General features: G+C 38.3%; 1 protein-coding gene and 1 long non-coding RNA gene across 2 annotated transcripts in view; one reads left to right on the forward strand and one right to left on the reverse strand.

The window, feature by feature from the left end:
- Positions 1–21,414, forward strand: part of LOC114487099 (uncharacterized) — a 132,740-nt gene that overhangs the window by 91,200 nt on the left and 20,126 nt on the right. Inside the window, exons 7-10 of the long non-coding RNA XR_008618619.1 lie at positions 6,108–6,225; positions 9,257–10,553; positions 12,630–12,700; positions 16,395–16,479. This is a non-coding gene — a long non-coding RNA (uncharacterized lncRNA). The remainder of the gene's footprint in view (positions 1–6,107; positions 6,226–9,256; positions 10,554–12,629; positions 12,701–16,394; positions 16,480–21,414) is intronic.
- SLC12A1 (solute carrier family 12 member 1) overlaps positions 1–21,414 on the reverse strand; it is a 92,585-nt gene that overhangs the window by 63,720 nt on the left and 7,451 nt on the right. Inside the window, exons 2-8 of the mRNA XM_024132919.2 lie at positions 15,618–15,749; positions 15,387–15,462; positions 9,995–10,090; positions 7,236–7,375; positions 6,085–6,195; positions 4,103–4,214; positions 1,975–2,102 (exon numbers count right to left, since the gene is read on the reverse strand). Of these exons, the coding sequence (XP_023988687.1) occupies positions 1,975–2,102; positions 4,103–4,214; positions 6,085–6,195; positions 7,236–7,375; positions 9,995–10,090; positions 15,387–15,462; positions 15,618–15,749 (795 nt within the window). The remainder of the gene's footprint in view (positions 1–1,974; positions 2,103–4,102; positions 4,215–6,084; positions 6,196–7,235; positions 7,376–9,994; positions 10,091–15,386; positions 15,463–15,617; positions 15,750–21,414) is intronic.

Raw genomic sequence — 21,414 nt, forward strand, 5'->3', positions numbered from 1 at the left:
TGGGGATATATGTATATGTATAGCTGATTCACTTTGTTATAAAGCACAAACTAACACACCATTGTAAAGTAATTATACTCCAATAAAGATGTACTAAAAAAAAAAAGAATTTACCATGGCACTGCGGTCATTAATATAACCAATCTAAATGCCTTTATTCATTCACTCAGTAAATATTTTTTGAAGCTTTCCTAGCTCCAAGGACACAGCAGTGCACAAATCCAAAGGCAAAGTCCCCACTTTCATGAAATTATATTCTAGGGTAAGCCTCTCTCGCTCAGGTCCCTTCAACAGCCTTTCTCCTTACCTTATAAGGTTACCCCGCCTGTCAAGGCTGCTCCAGTTGAATCGTGAGAGACTCCTTACTGTCCCACAGTTTTCCCATTCCTGTCTGTTCTTTTGTTTTTTCTGCCTAGAATACCCTTATATTTTCTGACCAGTTGTCAGTATCCAGCCTTTGCTTTTAGTTCCTGCTCAAAAGTTACTGTGTTGAGAAAATCATCCCTAATGTAATTATTTCTTCATTATTTTTATTTCATAATGAACTTAGACAATGCATTCAGTTTTCATTTATGCCTGTCTCCTGATGACTCTTGCAAATATTTCTTGTCTTCCAAAGTTGATTATAAACTTATTGAGGTAAAACCTGTGTCTTCTACTTTTTTTCACGTGTGGTAGAGACTATTTATTGTCCTCTAATATACATTTTCACCTTCATTTTAATACTAGAACCCCCTAAAATTTTATCTGGTGACATAGTTGTCCAACTGGAGATTACATTTCCCAGTCTTTGCAACTAGGTAAGGTCACAGAGACTAAATTCCAGTCAGTGGAATGTCAACAGAAGTGATTGTTTACCCTCTACTTCCTTAACCCCCTTCCTGTGGACTGGAATGTGATCTTGGAAGTGATCAGTCATCTTGGACCTTGAAGATGAGGGCAAACCCCAAGGGAATGGTAATACAAGAGAGGTCATCTGGGTTTTCTGGGCTACCTTTTGGAGCAGACCTGTCTTTTTCTGGTATATGGCCTACGGCCTTGAATTTTTATGCACTAGGAAAACAAACTTCTGTCTTATTTAGGTCACTGTTCTTGGCCTTTTATAAAACATTGAAACTAATATCCTAACTAGTACAATGCTCCTTACAGTACTTAACATAGAATATTATGAGTAGACTGCTAAATAAATACCTATTAAATGAGTGAATGTACCTCTGAATTTAATGACGTAAGTATTCAGTAATAAAGTGATTTGGTTTTGGTTTTGGTTTTTCTTGAATATTCCATTCATTATGTGTTTCAAAGAGAAAGGGTTGTTCTGATATATTTTTTAAATAAATTTATTTATTTATTTTTGGCTGCATTGGGTCTTTGTTACTGTGCGAGGACTTTCTCTAGTTGCAGCGAGCGGGGGCTACTCTTCATTGCAGTGCACAGGCTTCTCTTTGCGGTGGCTTCTCTTGTTGCTGAGCACGGGCTCTAGGCACGTGGGCTTCAGTAGTTGTGGCACACGGGCTCAGTAGGCTCATGGGCTCTAGAGCACAGGCTCAGTAGTTGTGGCGCACAGGCTTAGTTGCTCCGTGGCATGTGGATCTCCTGGACCAGGGCTCGAACCCGTGTCCCCTACATTGCCAGGAAGATTCTTAACCACTGTGCCACCAGGGAAGCCCGGTTCTGATATTTTTTTTTTCAGTGAATTATATTCATTTTGTTGGAAATATGACACACTGTCAATATACTCTGTCCTTCTGATATCACTGAATAAGACTTTTGGAAGAACTATCTGGAATAGGATAGTTTGGCAGTAAAATGTGTCATTAAAGAGAGAACTTTTAAATAAATAGGAAACCTTGCAGAAATCTTACAGTTTTGAAATCTATAGAGAAACATGGTCACTGTTGATGTCTATAGCTCCTTGTCCTGCCCAAGTGCACCATTACCTCGCAGAATGACAAAGCAGAGGAAACAACATACCTCCAAATCTCCCGAGATATTGGCACCAGCAAGAATCCCAGTTGCTGCTGGGAAAAAAATGGCAAAGACAGAGAAGAAGCCTTCACCTTTTGTGAAGCTTGGCCCAAAGTTTTCTGCAAATATTGATGCTGCAACACAAATAATGAGAAAATTATCATGTAGACTTTCTTCACAGGTAGGAGATAAAGTTACATTTGGCTTCTATAGCCCTAAATGCAAAGTGTTCCTATAATCTAAATGGAATGAGCTTGAAGATATTGGTGTACTCCTGATGAACCTCATGTGAATATTTGCCAAGAGTCAAAATGCATGTCAGAAGGTTTTAGACCTCTAGGACATACCCTGAAAAATCAATAATTTTCATGCAAACAGAGACCCATGCTGTCTAACTCCTTTGAATCTAGAAGATTGAAAAAGAAGGAAATGGAAAATTTTCTCATGACCCTACTGGCATACTCACAAATATACCACACAACATTGCCCTACACACATACAGCTACATTCTCACATATATATGCACCTTAATCAGCACACTGCTTTTCTATGCCTTTTTAAAAAACATTGTAGGAGAAACTTGTGGGTGAGGCTATCTTAGAGGTTTTTTTCACTAATGTACTAACCTCCCTGCCCCTGTCTCTAGAGTTGGATCTTAGATCCTTATACCAAATTCTCATGTATGGAGACTATATATATATATATATATATATATATAATCTTTTTATATATAATATATATGGAGAGAGCGAGAGGAGCTTTGGTCATAAAATAATAATATCCCACAGGTTGTCACCAAATTATTTAAATGAAAAGGAAACAGGGACTTCCCTGGTGGCACCGTGGTTAAGAATCTGCCTGCCAATGCAAGGGACATGGGTTTGAGCCCTGGTCTGGGAAGATCCCACATGCCTCAGAGCAACTAAGCCCGTGTGCCACAACTACTGAGCCTGCGCTCTAGAGCCCACGAGCCACAACTACTGAGCCCACACGCCACAACTACTGAAGGCCGTGCACTCTAGGGCCTGTCCTCAGCAACAAGAGAAGCCACCGCAGTGAGAAGCCTGCACACTGCAATGAAGAGTAGCTCCTGCTTGCTGCAACTAGAGAAAGCCCATGTGCTGCAACTATAGAAAGCCCATGTGCAGCAACAATGACCCAATGCAGCCAAAAAATTAATTAATTAATTTTTTAAAAAAGAAAAAAAATTTTAAAAAAGAAAAGGAACAATGTAGAAGAAAAACAGAAAGAAAAGCAAAGAAAGAAAAGGAAGGAAGAAAAATATGAACAAAAGAATCTAGGATGATGCAAAAATAAGGAAAGAAAATTTAAAACATAAAAATTACAGCAGGAGCTGGAAGAAGGGAAAAGAATCAAAAGGAAAAGGATTTGCAAAGCAAACAAGACAATTTTACAAAGAAAAAGAATCAGGAAGAAAGAAGTGTTGTGATGTAAAAAGGGAACAAATACTGACAACTGAGTAAATAATGAAGGGAAATGTAAAAAACCCTCAGCAGTGGATTCGTGAGTAAACTAGAGTGGAAAGATAGGAAAGAGTGCATAGGCAGAGTAGAATAGAAGAGAGAAGTCAAAATTTATGCCCAGTGCCATGCCATTATCACAGATGCTATATTAATAACTCCTACAGTCTTTTATGCTTGAAAACCTGACAGTGATGCTCAACTAGGTAATGCTATAAGAAAGCAAGGTACAAAATTCTAGCAGGAATTAAAAATGACTGTGTTTGACTTCAGTGCTCTCAGTGGTTGGACACATTGTCTGAGCTATGTTCTCTTTCTTGTACATGCACTCTACTTCTACTATTTGACAGAGACAACAATGTGTCCAGAACTTTAAGGTTTTCAAAGCACTTTAACATCTGCTATCTTACTTGCTTTTCAAAATCCCTTTAGGAAGTTGTTATCATCACCCCCACCTTGGCAGGAAAATCTGAGAAGCAATCATGTCAGTTTGCAGGAGGATTGAGACTCACTCTGGTTCTCCTGACTCCAACCCCAGGCTCTTCCCTGGATCACACTGGGATTCCAATGGCTGGGGTAGGAATCATGGGGATGGTGATGGGGGCAGGCAATGGAGAACCATTACTGCAGAGCAAGTTATTTGTCATATGTACCTTGGTAATTAAAGAAACCTCTGGACTTTTTCTCATTGTTGGATGGAATGACAGTTCCAATGAAGAAGTTTGCAATAGCAATGAGAAGAATGATCAGAAGAATCACTTGAGCCTGGAATGACAAAGTAACAGGAGGTCAAATTAGATTTATTCAATGACTTTTTACATAATTTTATTAAAAGTTATAAGTACCCACTGAAGAAAGAGTCTATCTAATAATTCCAGTTAAGATTCTACTATCCAAAGTAGGTAATAAGTGTGTTCTCATAAAATGGCATCTTAATGAGCCTTATTTGGCCTGAGTATAGATGTTACATTTTCAATGGGTGCATGTGCTTAGGCACTTGAAGGTGACATTTCAAGAGCATTTCAAGTGCTAAGTCGGTAACTTAGTGCAGTGTTCCTAAGAATATAAATGGAGCCAAAAGATTGAACACTCATAGAGTTGGTTTCTTTCCTAGGCAGAGCACCTATGGATTCCTCCCCTTCACAGTAATAACTGCAGAAGGAGTATGAGAACACAGAATGATGCATAGAATTCCCATGATGCCTAGTGCACTTGACGTTGGGCTACCATACCAGTGTGTGCCCAGCATAAGTGTTCTGCAAGGTTGACCAGCCAAATCACTGTTCTTTAGTCCATCTGACATTTCATAGAGGTTATTGGCTTGGCATTCCCATATGCTATTCCCTCTGCTGGAAACACACTTTTCCCTATACTTTGCAAAACTGTATCTTTCCTCTCATCCATTATGTATTAGTTACCTCCTCAGAGAGGCCTTTCTTGATCACTGAATCTAAACAATAAGAGCTAATGCTCACAGAGGGCTTACAATACAACAGATGCACATCTAACTTTACCAATATTCTTTCAGGTAAATAATACCACCCATAACTGTATGAAGTAGGTAATACTGCTATCGTCATTTAAAAGATAAAGAAACTGAGAAACAGAGAGGTGAAGTAATTTAATAAAGGTCATATAGACATAAACCAGGTTCAACTCCACTCTAACTACAGAGCTGGAGCTCTAAATTCTACCTTCTACTGTCATGAAACTACATTGCTTCCCTCAGGGAATAATCTGACGTATGTTCCCCCTGTTATGTTCTATCTCAGTGCCCTGTTTATTTACTTTATAGCACTTTCACAGTTTACCATTCTATATTTACTTGTTTATTACTCAGCTCCCCGTAGACCATATGCTCAGCTATGGCAGGGATTGTGCCTGTGTGGGTCACAACTGAATATACAGTGCCTAGCAGAATGCCCAGCACATGATAAGCACTTCGTCAATTTTTGTTTAATGCATGAATGCATAATCTGGAACTAAATGCCAGGTGGGAATGTTTCCTATTGCGTTATGTAAGTGGGAGGCTTTGGCTATCTTTCCATTTCTGGTGACCACTTGATGTCTAGTTACTGCACCTCCAGGCACATAGGAACATAGGAGGTTCAATTGTACTAGTCACTGTCGAGAGTTACAAAGCAAGCAAAAGACATGCTCTCCATCATTCAGAAATTTACTAACTGATTTACTAATAGTTAAATCCAGATATTCTCTAGTTCCAGGGCTTCTGATGCCCTCAAATTTGCTGCTGGAGTACTGGATTTCAGAGGGGAATGATAGTTTCTGCCCGTTATTTTCTCCCAACACACTTGCCATTTCTTGTGGGCTTCAGCACCCACAGCCAGCTTAGAAGGGGATACCAGGGTGTGAAGATGGCAGTAATCTTGTTGGCTCTGTTACTGTTACTATAGCATAAAGAACAAAGCACAGGCCTGATCACATGAGCTGTGAGTTACGACTGCCTGGACTTCGTGCTTTGAGGGCTTGGTGTCCCACCAAGCACTGACCTGGCTCCTTTTATCATAGAAAGTAATAATAGCAATTCTTTTTTAATATGGAGTTCCTTCTATTCCTACAATTTGTTCGGGAAGCTGACTAGCAGTTGTTGGTAATATCATTTTGAGAAATTCACCTTTGCTTCCCATTCCATTCCAGCTACTGAAATTCCCAAAAGAAGCACCACTGTGATGGAGCCTATTATCCGGATGTCATTGGTTGGATCCACCATCATCGAATCACTCTCCTGGAACAAAAAAAAAAAATCACTGAAATGGTTAGAAGCTTTTTTTGCCTATATGTCTTATTGTAGAATTTAACAGTAAGAAGAGATACCAGGCACTAATGTCTGGGGCTACACAGGATAATGGAAAAATGAAATGCTCATAAATTGGAGAAGATAAAGAATCTAATAGTATTTTTTCCTGTGATAATAGGCCTTTGATAGCCAAGGTTAGGAGTTACAAATTTTAGGGATTCATTCTAGGCACAGCTTTTAAGTCTATTGTAGCACTAAGTAAAATTATGGGCACATACAGATATCATGTTTTGTTTCAGAAGAATGACTAGTTACTTTTATGTGTCAAGGGGAATCTTAGAAGAATGAAAATGAGTGGTTTCCAATGTGAATATAAAAAAAAAAAGTGCTACTCAATTAAAGAACAAACTATGAACTATAATCCACTCATTTATTCATCTAATTTTCAAATAGAGGTACCAATTAAATTCAGTGTCTGCTGTCACTACCATGAAAGGAGGACTAGAAGTTAGCTCATATGCTAGCTAATTAATGTGTTCACATATATACTATCCAGATGGGGCACCTAAACTAAAAAAGGCCCAGTTTCCTGCAGTGAGTTCTTCTAATGTTTGAACTTTCTTTCCCTTTGGAAGTCTATAACCATAATAGTAATATTGCTGCTGACAATAATTCCCATTATCTTTTCTTTCATATTTTATACTGTATTTCATGTACATTATTTCATTTGATCTGTACATTTCTGTGAAAGACATAAACAATATTATTAGCCCATACTATAGATTTGAAAAACAAGGTTCAGATGAACAGAGGGACTGGTCCAGAATCTCTCAGCTGGTAAGTGTGAGAGCCAGGACTCTGAGCCAGTTCTGATGCCAAGCCTAGGGCTCCTTCAACTATATTCAGCTTCTACATTCTGCAGAATAAATCTGTTCCCTCTCATCTTGCCATAATGATATCCCCTAGTGCCCTGAAAAAGCAAAATAAACCAAATTATCTTGCTTGGCTGAAGAAAAGATTTTAATTACCTTAAGAAGATCTACCACAGTCTCAGCAAATCCCACCACATACATAGCAACAGCCACTGCATTGGCAAAAGCAAAGATCAAGCCTATAGACCCACCAAACTCGGGCCCTAAGCTTCTGGAAATAAGGTAGTAGGCCCCACCTGAAACAAGAAATGAACATGCTTTACATTGAGAAACTTTTAGAGGATTTAGTTTATATGACCAAATAATTTTGAATGAGAACATTTAAAATACTAATTATTCTAATAAAAATATTATAAATTCTAGTAATTTTAGAAATCTTGTTGACTGTAATGAATAACTTAGCCCTGCCTTATATTCTGTATATAATCTACAATAGAACTACTCTGACTAAATAAAACCCAATTTATTAAAACCTATAATACACAAATGCTACTAATAAGAATACAGCAGGGCTTCCCTGGTGGCACAGTGGTTGCGCGTCCGCCTGCCGATGCAGGGGAACCGGGTTCACGCCCCGGTCTGGGAGGATCCCACGTGCCGCGGAGCGGCTGGGCCCGTGAGCCATGGCCACTGAGCCTGCGCGTCCGGAGCCTGTGCTCCGCAACGGGAGAGGCCCCAACAGAGGGAGGCCCACATACCACAAAAAAAAAAAAAAAGAATACAGCAAACTTTACCCCACAAATTCTTTGTCTTTTAAAAAAACTTCATTGGAGAGTTCAAATTAATAATGTAACTGAAGTAAAATTTCATATCTGAAATTTCCAGGAACAGGCAGGCCCAGGCAGAAAATGAAGTGGATAAAGTTTATCATTGTTGTTCTAACTTCCTTTCTGGTGTAATTTCTGGTACACATTTACTACATTAAAAAGGTACCTGTATAGTGCTATGGATTATCCACTCTATAAATCAGACTTAGTTTTGATAGTTTTAGCTCAAGAAGGCATGGTTATTGCCAAATAACCATATGTGTATGGGTGTGGCAAATGGGAAGTAAGGTGGGGAGGGCCTGGAACGACTGCTTCTCCCTTGAACCTTGAAAAGAAGGTTCTGCTCATGGCTGTATACTTCTGGGCACAGGAAAGACTGAGCCAGAATAGTTAACTACCTCAGGAGTTCTGAGAGCATGTTACTGAAGGTTAAAATGACTACACGTTGAAAGGCCTAGATAACTAGATGTTATCACAGACCATAGTGAATCAATGACTTCCTATACTGAGCTAGCCTTAGAAGTAGACAGAATTGGTAAAGGAATGACACTGAACACACATATCTACAACCAAAATTATCTTTCACTGAAAAGTTTTCACTGTTTCCTCTCCACTATAGTAACTCCTTTGGGTTAAGACGACAACATCCTCTCTAAAAATGTAAACTTTTATTTGGGTGGGGCAAATCCCCATTACTTTCTTTGTCCTGATTACATTAAATAAGTTAGCAGCAAGTTACTAGGCTTGCTCAAAATGAGAGACAGGCAGGAGCTGTGAGAGGAGCTGTTTTGTAGGTAGGATGGTGTTTTAGAAGGCCCTGGGTAGGGAGATCTGGATAAGGTACCCACGTAGAGACCCCAGGAGCCAAAACAGAATTGGAGGGGGAAGAAAGGAAGCTAGAAGAACAATGAGACAAACTTCAACCCCTCATTCTCTGCCCAGGCCTGCTTGTTCCTGGATGATTTGAAAGTAACTCTTTGTTTTATTTGTTTTTATTTTCTTTTTAAGAATCTTCTTAAGCTTATTGGCCATTAGGAGCATAGTGTTGGGGTGAACTCTGAAGGCCCACTGAGTAGGAAGTGACAGCAGTGTCAGCTGGGGTGCTGGAGAAGACCCCTTCTGAGGGGCCCTGGGAGAGAGCCAGTGGGGTCCGTCCAAGGCACAAAGAAACCGTTTATTTCACTCTAATACTCTATGCTTTCTTTCTAGACACCTGGTCATTCTCTACTTTATAAACATGTTTAATCACAGGAAGTGGGCCAAAAAAATCTTTTCTGGAGATCTATTAATTTTAGTTGAAAAGAATCATGCCTCACTGTTTAAATTTTGGATTATTTTGTTTTGTTTTAGGGCTTCTGGCGACTAAGTATCAATGTACAAATTTTACTTCCAACATTAAACCAACTCTAGACATCACTACATAATCAAAGCTTATAGCCATAAGTACATGAATTGGCTTACCTCCTCTTACTACTCCATTTGTGCAAATAGCAGACATAGAAATACCTGTGAGTGTTGTCACTACCACACTCAGGCCAATGATGATGACTCCAAGACCTGAAAAATCCCCCAAGAAAGGTGTTTGGCTCCAGTACTTCAAGAAGTCACCAGTACTTCAGGAGGCAGCAGTCTGAATCTTGTCAAGGAAGGAACAGTCTCCCTATGAAAAACCTGAAACGTTCTAAAAGATCCCATTCCATCTAGGTCTAGGAAGGTCTAGGAAGCACCTGAAATGTACTAAACTTTAAAACTGAAGCTGTGTCGAGAAGTCATTTTCCAAGAAACACCAGCAAGAGGTGTGCAGTAGCCTGAAAAATAAAGCATTTACCCAAGGAATTTGAGCATCTGGAAATCATGACCTGCAACGTGCCAGAGAGGACCATTAGAAAAGAGACCACAGCTGAGGAGAGTAGACCAGGACTATACGCACAGTACCTTGTGTTTCCTTCTGTGTCCAGCTCATCCACATAGTTAGCCAGGCTTCAAGAACATTGGGCTACTTTCTTGTTCCCACCAAAAAGAAGTATAATAAGTTTTTGCCTACCCGTAGCAAGTGATGAGAGCATTTAGATATCTTAGAAATTTTACCTCCACGAACAAACCCGTTAGTTGCTATTGCAGAAGTTGACAACCCAGTAATAGAAGTTACCATGGTGGAAAGAAGAATTATGAGAACTCCAAGACCTGTTAGCAATGAAAGACAGAAGATATTACATTTTACTTTTCTTCCTTGGATTCCCTATTGCTGCAAACTATACTGCTTTGAATTTAAGTGTTCACATCCAAGCCTTGGGCCCCAATGGAGTTCCTTCATGCTAAGGAGAAACGGGTTTGCCTGGCGTAAAGACCAAGTTGGAGAACTGCTCATTATGATGAAGGATGGTTTCCAAAAGCAAACACAATCTAAAATGCAGCCCTGGAAAGGAAAAGTTGACTTACGCTGGTGTCCTGGGAGAGAAACTACCCTGGCTGCGAAAAGAGAAAACATAACATTTGACCTTCTCTCTTGCTGGAGAGGAACCTGAATGAGAAAGCTGGGGGTTTGACAAAGGTTAAATCCTTCTCCATTTTTCTTGCATCTCTTTTGCCTGGCAGGGGGGATAAAAAAGGAACCAACTTGGATTACCTTTGAAAACACTCCGGAAAGGTCAGTGGTGAACTATTTGAGCCTTTGTTGCCTTTACCTGACAAATTATCATGCGAGTCACAGGTTTAATTACCTCCTCTGACATATCCATTTGTAGCAATAGCAGAGGTGGATAAACCAGTAATACCAGTCACTGTCACGGCTAAGCCGATGATAATCACACCAAGACCTCAGTTGAGAGAGGAAAAATAAAGGCAGTTAAATGATGGAATAATCCATTAGATTATTTACATAAAAGCCAGCAAGTCTAGAGTAATCACCAAAGGACCACATTTGAGTTTAACAAGTTGGTCTGGAAATCACCACAGAGGAAATGCCCAGCATTGAAGTTTTCTGCCTGAAGTAGCACAGATCCAAGAAACTCAAGACCTAAGCTGTGCAGTGCAAAGTTTCACATAACCGAAAAACTATGGCTGGTCAAAATTCAACATGAACCTCACTGTTTATGAAGTTCCAGACACCCATAAAAATAATAATTGGTCTGAACAATCCCAAGCTGTTAATATTACTAGAGTGTAGATGTTCATCCTTCCAGGGAACTATCTTTTTATGTATATTTGATTGTGTAGGAGTGGAAAATTACATATAGTATAGAAAATTGTTCATCTGGCAGATGAGTAAAGTAGAAAGAATCAAATCAAACTACATTTACTTATTGGCTATGTGAACTCTGGCAAGTTACCTATTTTCTGAGCCAAAAATGACAATGAAATTAGAAAGAATGCGCGTGTAAAGTGGCCGTGTATAAAGAAAGTAGTGGCGTGTATAAAGACAGAATGCATGTGTAAAGTAGCATAGTACATAGAACACAGTACATAATCAATGGCACTGCTTTTTGATCAAATCCACAATAGTCATAACAGCTATTGTTTATTAAAAGCCAATTATATATCCAGCTGTGCTAGGTGGCATGTGAAATGCAAGGAAAAATAAAAATGAAAAAAGCTGCCCTCAAGGATATTATGGTTCAGAATCATTTATTATGAGAGGGAGAAAGAAGACTAGAATTCAGAGGAAGGCAAGGCTGCTTTCAGTTTCAGGAAATACACAGCTAGGAGGACACTGAAGGGTAGCAGAATATGCTGTCCCAAAGTTTGCCACTTTAGCATAAGGATTATTTTGAGCTAAAGACAGTTGAAAAGAAGAAGATACCTCTTATTTGCCTAAAGACAGGACATAAATTTGTAATGGTGTCTCCTCTTTCCTCTATACTGGGGACAGTTATCAGCTAGAGACTGGAGACAGCTGGAGATGGTACTAGAGGAATCTACATAGACTTTACTAACTAGCCCTTATCTTCCATTAGTTCCCCCATGTATTTGCCTTCCCACAATGTGCCACTCTAGAAACTCAGTCTTTTCCTTTGTCTTGTTTCTTCTCTAAAAATGTGTTTTTCTGTTAAGATGCTTGTATAAGCCCAAGTTCTAACCACCCCTTTGAGTTACTCAGTGCTGAAGATTCCCATGTACATGCACGATGCACATATTAATAAACTTTTGATTGTTTTTCTCTTGTTAATCTGTATGTTGTCAGTCTACTTTACAGGGCCCTAGCCAATGAGCCTAAGATGAGTAGAGGGAAAACAGTGTTTCCTCCCGTATATTACCCTCCTCAGTGGAGATCAACCATAAATTCAGGGAGAACTTGTAGGCACTGAAATCACCCTGGCTCCAGCCAGAATGTGCTTGCCTAGGTCTGTTTGGTGTGTTCCTTGACAGAAAGTGAATGCTTCATAATTGTTGTTGATAGCCTCGCTTGTTCCAAGGATGATAAGAAGGGCAGTTAGCCAAGAGAGGCTGTGATCTCTCTGGCCATGCCCTAGAACAAGGGGAAGTGGAAGGAAGTTAAGGACAGAAATGGGAATGAGGTATTGGAAGCTGGCTCTTTTGATGCCTCCAGTTATATCCTGGCTCTAGCAGAAGTTTCTAGGCTATTTTACAGTTAAAGTGCAGTAGGAAGAGGCTAACCATGGGTATGAGATGCAAACTTAAGACGATATTGGTTTGGCCCCTATAGATTCCTACACATTTGGTGTTGTAAGAAATGCTTGCACTAAATTCTTTGTATCTTTTGCAGGGATCCTGTGGTGAGGATCGCCTCTACATCACTACCTCACTGTGCAGTTTCAAGTCTGTGTGCCAGTAAAGGTAACTTCTTTTTTTTTTTTTTTTTTCACTTTATTTTAACTCTTGACTTTATTTTGAGGAAGTTAGATACCAAATGTTTAGCTCACCCCAGCAACAGGAGAGAACCAAATAGTTCGCATTTCATGACATTAAACCTACTCTGACTTTTATTATTTCCCTACCCCTTATATTCCCTTTATTTTCCAAACAATTCTTAATTTATCCTTTGGCATCATATATATTTCTGTAGACCATTTAAAATCCTGGAACAAAGTTGTATGCATTTAAACAACAAGGGATTTGCTTCCCTCTCACAATCAAACATAAAATCCCAGGGCAAAAGCAGCTTAGAAAACATTCAGTTCATAGTTTTCTCAAACTTCAGTCCTTGAACCACCTGCTTCAGGAAATGCCTGGGGTGCTTATTAAAAATGCCCAGACTTATTGACTTTGGATCTTTCCAAGTGAATCCCAGGATTCTGCAGTTTTGAAACTATCTTCCCAGGTAATTGTTATGCACCCCACAGTCTGAAGATAATTGTTGAGCTACCCTCAGCCAATCTCAATTTGTGTCTGCCTGTTCAGCAAGGTTCTTTAGCTTTATCTTCAAAGAATTGATTGGGAAACAATTAATCCAGCTCCCTAATTTTCAGATGAGACAGTGAAACACACCAAATATAAATGACTTGCTTCAGGTCGTACTTGCTTTTCATGCCCTTCTTCCTTGCTTGATGTTTAAGTTTATTGGATACCATCATGCCCCGGCCAGGTGGTCAAAACAGAGAACAACTAGATGGCATTATCAGCTCATTCTACCAATTGCTTTTGGGGACAAGGCAGCCAGAACTTATAGCCCCAGATGGTTACCCAAGGACTGTAGCTACCATTACTCCAGGCTACAGCTTCCTTCTGGCTTTTTTCCCAGGGTATGAGCTTGAAAGTGTATTCAGGTTTCTTCCCCAGGCTACCCCCAAAGCCAGAAGGGGGTACTGCTTGTACTTGTTTGTCTTCTTTCCCAGTAAAGGGGACCCAATTTGGACCCAGATGGTGACTTAATCAACTCCTTCAGCCTTAAGTTCGTGACAAAGTCCAGTAAAACTGAGTAAGGGTGATAGTAAGTTTCTACTACTCACTAAAGTCTATTTTCTCGGAATAAAAAAAAAAAACAAAAAAAACCTCCATTCAACGGAAAACCCACTGGACACCCATTTAGGTAGAACTCTACTCTCTTCTGAAGTTGGATTTGACTACTTAAATAAAAGATCCTTATTAAAACAATACTGATGACTGAGAGTATAATAAACATTTTAGCAGAAGATAGAATTCTTCATATTCTACAATTTTGCAATAAACATGAAACTGGGTTGACTGTGAAGAATAATGTAAGATCTGATTAAAGTTCAGATTATTACGCAAACATATGGATTTTAAATAAGTTGCATTAAAAAGAATCACTCCTGCCCTGGGCTACACTCACACCTCCAAACAAAGTAATGTTTCCTGATGATCTCAATAAGTTACTAAACTGCCCTTAAAAAACTAATTTTGCATGAAACCCTGGAGCAACAACTCGGCAATATTAAGATGCAGATTTTCCATGGAATAGCATATACTTATTTGGGACCCTGAGGCTGTAAGTGTGCATTTGATATGCATCATAAAGCCAGCAAGAAGCCCTTTGTCAGGAACCCAGCAGTTGCCAAACACACAAGGAGGAAAAACTATGTGAACTGGTTCCAGCTCTTTTTCGCATTAAGTCTTCTGGTGATTCTGAATCTGTTTTGAGGAGCGAAGGCAATAAATAATGACCAAGTACCTTTTAAATGTGAATTGAGACACATTTTGGAGTAGAATCTGAAAGCACATCTGAACTTCTGTGTTCTTGATACTAATGATTTATAGGTATGCCCCCCACAAAGTGAACCTATAATGTATTTTCCATATATAGAGTAGAACATCATTAATTTTTATCACATTGAATCAGAAACTGTGATATAATTCAAATAAATTTTTATATAAATTTTAGCAGTATACTCACAATAAAAATATTTGCCACCAGAAACAATACTTTAAATAAAATACAATATTTAAAAACATTAAATAAGCACTCAAAATAATTTCAACATCATCCATTTCCATTTAGAAAAATTATCAATAGTTATATACATAATCTTGGTCTTTTTACCTTTTTAAGCTTCTATCTGGCAATAGTTTATTAACCCTTGTTTTCTTACTACTTGTACCTGCAAGTAACACTATTTTCTCTGGAAAATGTTCAACAATTCAGCATTTTTATTAGTCAAGTCACAGTTTCACCAGTTTTCCCACAAGTTATTTTTGGTCAGTGATGTTTTGCTAATAATTGTAAGGGGGATACTCTGATGAATGTCAGTATGTCCCCAAATATGAATACTATTATTTAAAATGAATTTATCTCTATATACTTGTACACCTAAAACTCTATGAAAGGATGAAATATTTACTTGAGCATTTATCTGGTTGGCAAGCTGGAAAATTCCAATCTCCCAGGAGTTAACACTTTACCTGTCTTCTCTGACAAACATTGTCAAAGAGGCAAAGTAAAAGAGCCCAAGTGCAGATTAATTCTGTGATCTTCATCTCACATTCAGCGTTAATGGTGAAAACAAGTTGCTTAGTGAGTTTTTAATTTACATTGAAAACTACATAGGAGGGAAAAAGTGCTTACCGATCCCAGCTTCTCCAACAATCCAGGAGAGGCGAATGAAGAGCATGACACCCCAGATATTCAGCATACATCTTACCTGTGGGTTGAGGGAGCATGGAAAAGGACATGAGAAGTGACAGTGGGGCAACACCCAGCCATCTTTGTAACTCTGGTGTTCAGGCCTTATTAACACTTAGTCCACTAGGACATTGAACAGATAGTTTTCATTTGTAAACACAGAAGCTTTCTCACCAGCACACCTTTCACCCATCCAAACTTCACGACACCGCCTTGATCTTCTTCCTTATTTTCAGCTTGTTCATCACCAGGCATCCCATCACCGTTGGCAACCACGTCAGCTGAACCCGGGGCCACTGATACATTCTGCATTTTTACAGATAGCAAAACATGGTATTTGGTCAACACATGGTTCCATAAAACTTCCAGAGGCAAATAAAAACAATTGACATAAAACTTGAGAAAAAAAACAAACATATTCCAGTCATTTTAATAAGATGATTATTTTTTGCCCTGGGAGTTTATGCGTTCATTTTGTGGGTGATTTTAGGCACCACTGAGACTGCAAGGGTGGTAAAGGAAACTGGGCAGTTCTTCTACTGTTGAGAATATTACCTTAGGGGAAAACGATGGGATTTGGATAAATTTAGAATACAAAAAGATCAAAAGAGAGAAGAGGGAATGCAATGTGAGGAGGAAAGCTTATCAAGAGTGAATGAGGGTCTTTTAGAAGGCAAGGTAAGAGGGCCAGAAAGTTAACCTTCCTCACTAATGCAGTGTTTGGCCTTCTTTCCATTAACCACCCTGGGCTTCATTTTATCCAACTAAAAAAAATGATAACAAAACTTCTCCACTCACGCAGAGTATCTTTAAGAAGATTCAATAGAAGTAACACATAGAAGTGTTTTCTTAAAAAAAAAAATAGTTTAGAGTATTCTTAAAATACTCTAAGGTTGTAAAGGCTCTGTATGGCTACAAGAATGATACTCCTGTAGGGGAATTTTCTTTCAGATTTGATATACGTTGCCTGAGAATTGTTGGATGTGCAATAGTATTGTACGGAAGGTAAGAAGTCTCCATACTGACGACTAGAAAGGTAAGCTGAGTAGAAATAAGAAGTAAGTACTTATAGAAAAGGTCGAAACCTTTCCTGAGGTTTTTTTTTCCTGTGGCCTTATTTTGAAAACGATCTTCCTTGTCAGTAGGATAGTCTCTGAATTTAATGGGGAAGGAAATAGCTATGTTTCTCTCGTGTTAAGAACAAACAACTCTCTAGCTTTTCTTTTAGGTTCGACTGAATAATTTCAGATGCCGTCCACTTAGTTTAGCCTATCTAGCACCTACCTGACTCTTTAATGGTTGGACTACACTCTGTTAAACTCCCCGAAAGCAACCTTCTCCAGTAAGGATTTTGAAATTATTAGGGAATTTTTTTAGATTCAGCAGTTGATTATCATTATTAAAGAACAACTTTATCTTGTTTAAGTGGTCTAAACTGGTGTAAGTCTACGATAACATGTTCTGACATTACTAGCTAAGAGGCCTTAGACAAGGGCATATTTTCCCTCTAAAATGGGACTGGTATGATGTAAATATTCAGTATTTATTATAAGGACTTTATTTGGGGACGACTGAAGTTCTTGCTCTTGCCACGATCAAGAGTTCTTGCTTCTTTGGGCTTTGGTGTACCATTAGCATACCCACCGTAAGATGACCCTAATCTGGGCTGTTGACTCCAAGTGATTTTGATTCCTTGTCTCCTTCTTCCGGCAAGTCCTCTAAGCAAGGATTTCTCCCAGTTTTGTTCTCCCATAAGACTTTTTTCATGATACTAGTGTGACTCTTGGGTAACCAATGTAATATAATGTGATAAGAGTTATTGTATATGAACTGAATTGGAGGAAGATGGTGGTATGGGTTACTCCTCAATACCAACCAAGGGCCTGCCATTCAGCAGGCCATCGATGAACAGTATTGAATTGAAGGCCACCTGATCTCTACCACTTAAAAGCAGATAACCTAGCTTCTTTTTATCCATTCTTGCCTCCTATTTCTTTTTCTTCCTTCCCTATTGGGTATTCCATTTCTCACTGTTTCCTCTGTGCAGGCCACATTAAATAAGAGACAGAAAGGGAATGAATCCCAAGTCAGATCAGCTTACTATTTTCTGACAGCATTAGGAAAAATTTGAATGGCATAGGAAGCTGAAATTCAAGGTTAAAATTTAGTTTTGAATTACCTGAGAAATATCTTAATCTTAAGCATCCTCAGTCCCTATTTACACAGATAATTGAAAGCTGACATCGTATAGTCATATCAATGTAAGATATGTATAAACAAAGTCCATAGAAACTGAGGCTGAACTGGGCAGAAACTGGTGATTTATAGCAGCCACAAATGCAAGTCATGCATGTAATTCAAAATTTTTCAGTAGGTACTTCAAAAACAGTAAAAAGAAATTAGTGAAATAACTTGGGGCCTGATATGGATCCTTACATTAAAAAATACATTTCATTTTTGTAGAATATCATATTTCCCATATTTGTAATATAAATATTCATTAGCAGTAGGGGCACACCACCTTGTAGGAGGGACCTGAATTACAGACTATTTTAATAGTATACTTTACTTAATAGATCTGTATAAAATATTATGTCAGCATATGGTCATTATAAAAATATTGATGAGATATTGTACATTCTTTTTTTCCATACTATGTCTTTGGAATCCAGTGTGTGTTTTACACTGATAGTACCTCTCAATTTGTACTAATCATATTTCAAGTGCTCGATAGCCACATGTGTCTAGAGTTATCATATGGATCCTCACATGTCTATACAATACAGTCAATTACAGATGGATGAAATATTTGAGGTTGTTCTCCAGTCAATTAAAAATTATATTTTTCTCTGAAAGGATTCTACATTCATAAGGCAGCTGAGTAGTTCAAATGTAACTTTTATTTTGCATAACTGGAAAAATCAATGAGAGCAAGGAATTGAGGAATGTGTTAAAATACTCATGAATGTTAAAGAGATTACTTGGTCAGGAGATTCATTTATTTGATTTGATTTGAGAAAAACTTTTTAAATTGTCAATATTCTAGTTAATCAAGATTCTATGGCCAGGGCTTCCCTGGTGGCGTAGTGGTTAAGAATCCTCCTGCCAATGCAGGGGACACGGGTTCGAGCCCTGGTCCGGGAAGATCCCACATGTTGTGGAGCAACTAAGCTGGTGCACCACAACTACTGAAACCTGCGCGCCTAGAGCCTGTGCTCTGTAACAAGAGAAGCCACTGCAATGAGAAGCCCACGCACCACAACCAAGGGTAGCCCCCGCTCGCCGCGACTACGGAAAGCCCGCACGCAGCAATGAAGACCCAATGCAGCCAAAAATTAATAAACTAAATAAATTTAAAAAAAAAAAAAAAAAAAGATCCCATGGCCAGACCATCAGCGGCTACTCAATCAAGGAGAAGGCAATTTCCTTTTTCTGGGTTAATTGGGGAGTCCATGAGACAGAGCTTTAGTCACTCACTTTTTAAAGGCAATCTTGAGAATAAAACCCATGTTTCCTGATTAAACCTGAACTTGAGGGTTTGGTTCAGGACACTGCTCTGCTCTCTGATGAATTCTGATGGTAACTTTGACCCTTAAATCTGGATTGATGAGAATACCAATGATTGTAAAACAAACAAACAAACAAACAAAACAATATCTTACAATGTAGGCTAAAGAATAAATGGGATATTTTAAATTTCTCCTTAAGTGAACATTTCTATCTGATGGATACCCTTCTGGTTACAGTTTAACAGTTCTTCAGTTTATCACTGGGACATCACAATGTGAAGCAAAAATAATATTCTATGAGGGCATGTCAAGGAAATCATTATATATAGAAATTAGTAAGGCAATAACTTTCTAAATTATTAAAAAATAAAGTCACTGTAGGATCTTCAACTCTCTCTTAGGTAAGTATGTTCAACCTGCTAGAGTTTCAAAGTTTTAAATATATTTATAACACAGGGGAATAATCCGTCGAATGTATATTTCTTCCATTGACAATAAAGGTCTGATGGTAAATTTATAAGTACAGAATCCATTTCCATTCCTTGCTCTCATGTGGGAGCTGAAAAATCTCTGCACCATATAGACTAGGAGACTTGGAATCTAGTTTTGGCAATGCAATTAATTCAGTGCTTGTCCTCCAGCAAGTTACTTAACCTTTCCTGGATACTGCCAGTGAGGATAAATCCAGTGGGTTTTCTGAAAATCTTACTTTGAAGTAGTTTACTCTAAGGCAAAATCATCTCTCTATGCTTGCCATCTCCCTCTTCTAACATGTCGAAGCAAAACTTGGTTTCGCTCTTTAATAAATGCCTCCTTTGTAGGCCCAAACAGCAATTATAAAGTTAACTTATCATCGAAGTACGGAAGGAGACTTCAGGTCGAGGGTTTGTGGGGACTTCATGGCTGTGAGCTATAACCGGTGGCTGGCAGACTCCTGGCTGGTGCATGTACTTGGGACCAAAGTCTCAAAGACTAAAAGTTTTATGACTGCTACCTGAAACCAGTTTTTTCCTTCATACTTTGAATTAATTTGTTTGTTCACACTCCATTACCATATATGATGACCCACAACCTTTCACAAATGCATTTTAAATTGCATAGCTGTAGGGACTGATTATTTATTTACCAAGAGTTTTACCTGTGCATTAAGTATTCAGAGAAAGTAAAATAAAGTATGTTAGAAAGAAAGAAAGAAAGAAAGAAGGAAGGAAGGAAGGAAAGAAAGAAAGAAAGAAGGAAAGAAAGACAAGTTTGATAAAGGACTTTCCCCCCTCCAATATTGATAAACTAGTAAAGATTCAATCACATGCAGTTTAAGTAAATTCCTAATGGATTTTTCTAGAAGATGAAAGATTAAATTATTTTATTTAGTATAAAATATGTGATTTTTCAGACCCCAGAAAAATGACAAATGCCTTTCTAGCTATCATCAAAGAAGAAAAAAATACATATCTTTATTCTTTAAGTTCTAAAGAGATAATATTTGCTATGATACATGTTTTCAACTTTTCAGCCTTTAATCTCAGGATGGTGGAAATCTTAGACCATCAAAGAGGAATAGTTCCATAAATATTTAGGCCTAGGTGATTCCCTCCCCATTGTTTTAAAGTTTCTTTTACTATTGAAATATTTAAACATATGCAATAGTAGGGAGAATAATATATCTCATGTACCATCATTCAGCTTCAACAATTATTGACATATTGCCAATATTATTCCACTTAAACTTCTCACACCCCTGCCACTGAATAATTTTAAAACCAATCCCAGTAAGGACCAGATAATTCCTAAGGTTCATTTCAGAATGAATAATATGTAATTCTAATCATATTTCTGTATCTTATTGATCAATATTATTATTATGTTTTGTTTTGTTTTTTTTTAACATCTTTATTGGAGTATAACTGTTTTACAATAGTGTGTTAGTTTCTCCTTTACAACAAAGTGAATCAGTTATACATATACATATGTTCCCATATCTCTTCCCTCTTGTGTCTCCCTCCCTCCCCCCCTCCCTATCCCACCCCTCTCATGGTCACAAAGCACAGAGGTGATCTCCCTGTGCTATGCGGCAGCTTCCCACTAGCTATCTAATTTACATTTGGTAGTGCATATATGTCCCTGCCACTCTCTCACTTCGTCACAGCTTACCCTTCCCCCTCCCCATGTCCTCAAGTCCATGCTCTAGTAGGTCTGTGTTTTATTCCCGTCCTACCACTAATCTCTTCATGACATTTTTTTTTCTTAGATTCCATATATATGTGTTAGCATACGGTATTTGTTTTTCTCCTTCTGACTTACTTTACTCTGTATGACAGACTCCAGGTCTATCCACCTCATTACAAATAACTCAGTTTCATTTCTTATTATTATGTTTATACACTACTATCCCTTTGTGGTAAAGGGGAGTATTTTTTTTTTTTTTTTTTTTTTTTTTTTTTTGTGGTATGCGGGCCTCCCTC

Source organism: Physeter macrocephalus, chromosome 11, assembly GCF_002837175.3.
Source record: "Physeter macrocephalus isolate SW-GA chromosome 11, ASM283717v5, whole genome shotgun sequence".
Taxonomy (NCBI): Eukaryota; Metazoa; Chordata; class Mammalia; order Artiodactyla; family Physeteridae; genus Physeter; species Physeter macrocephalus.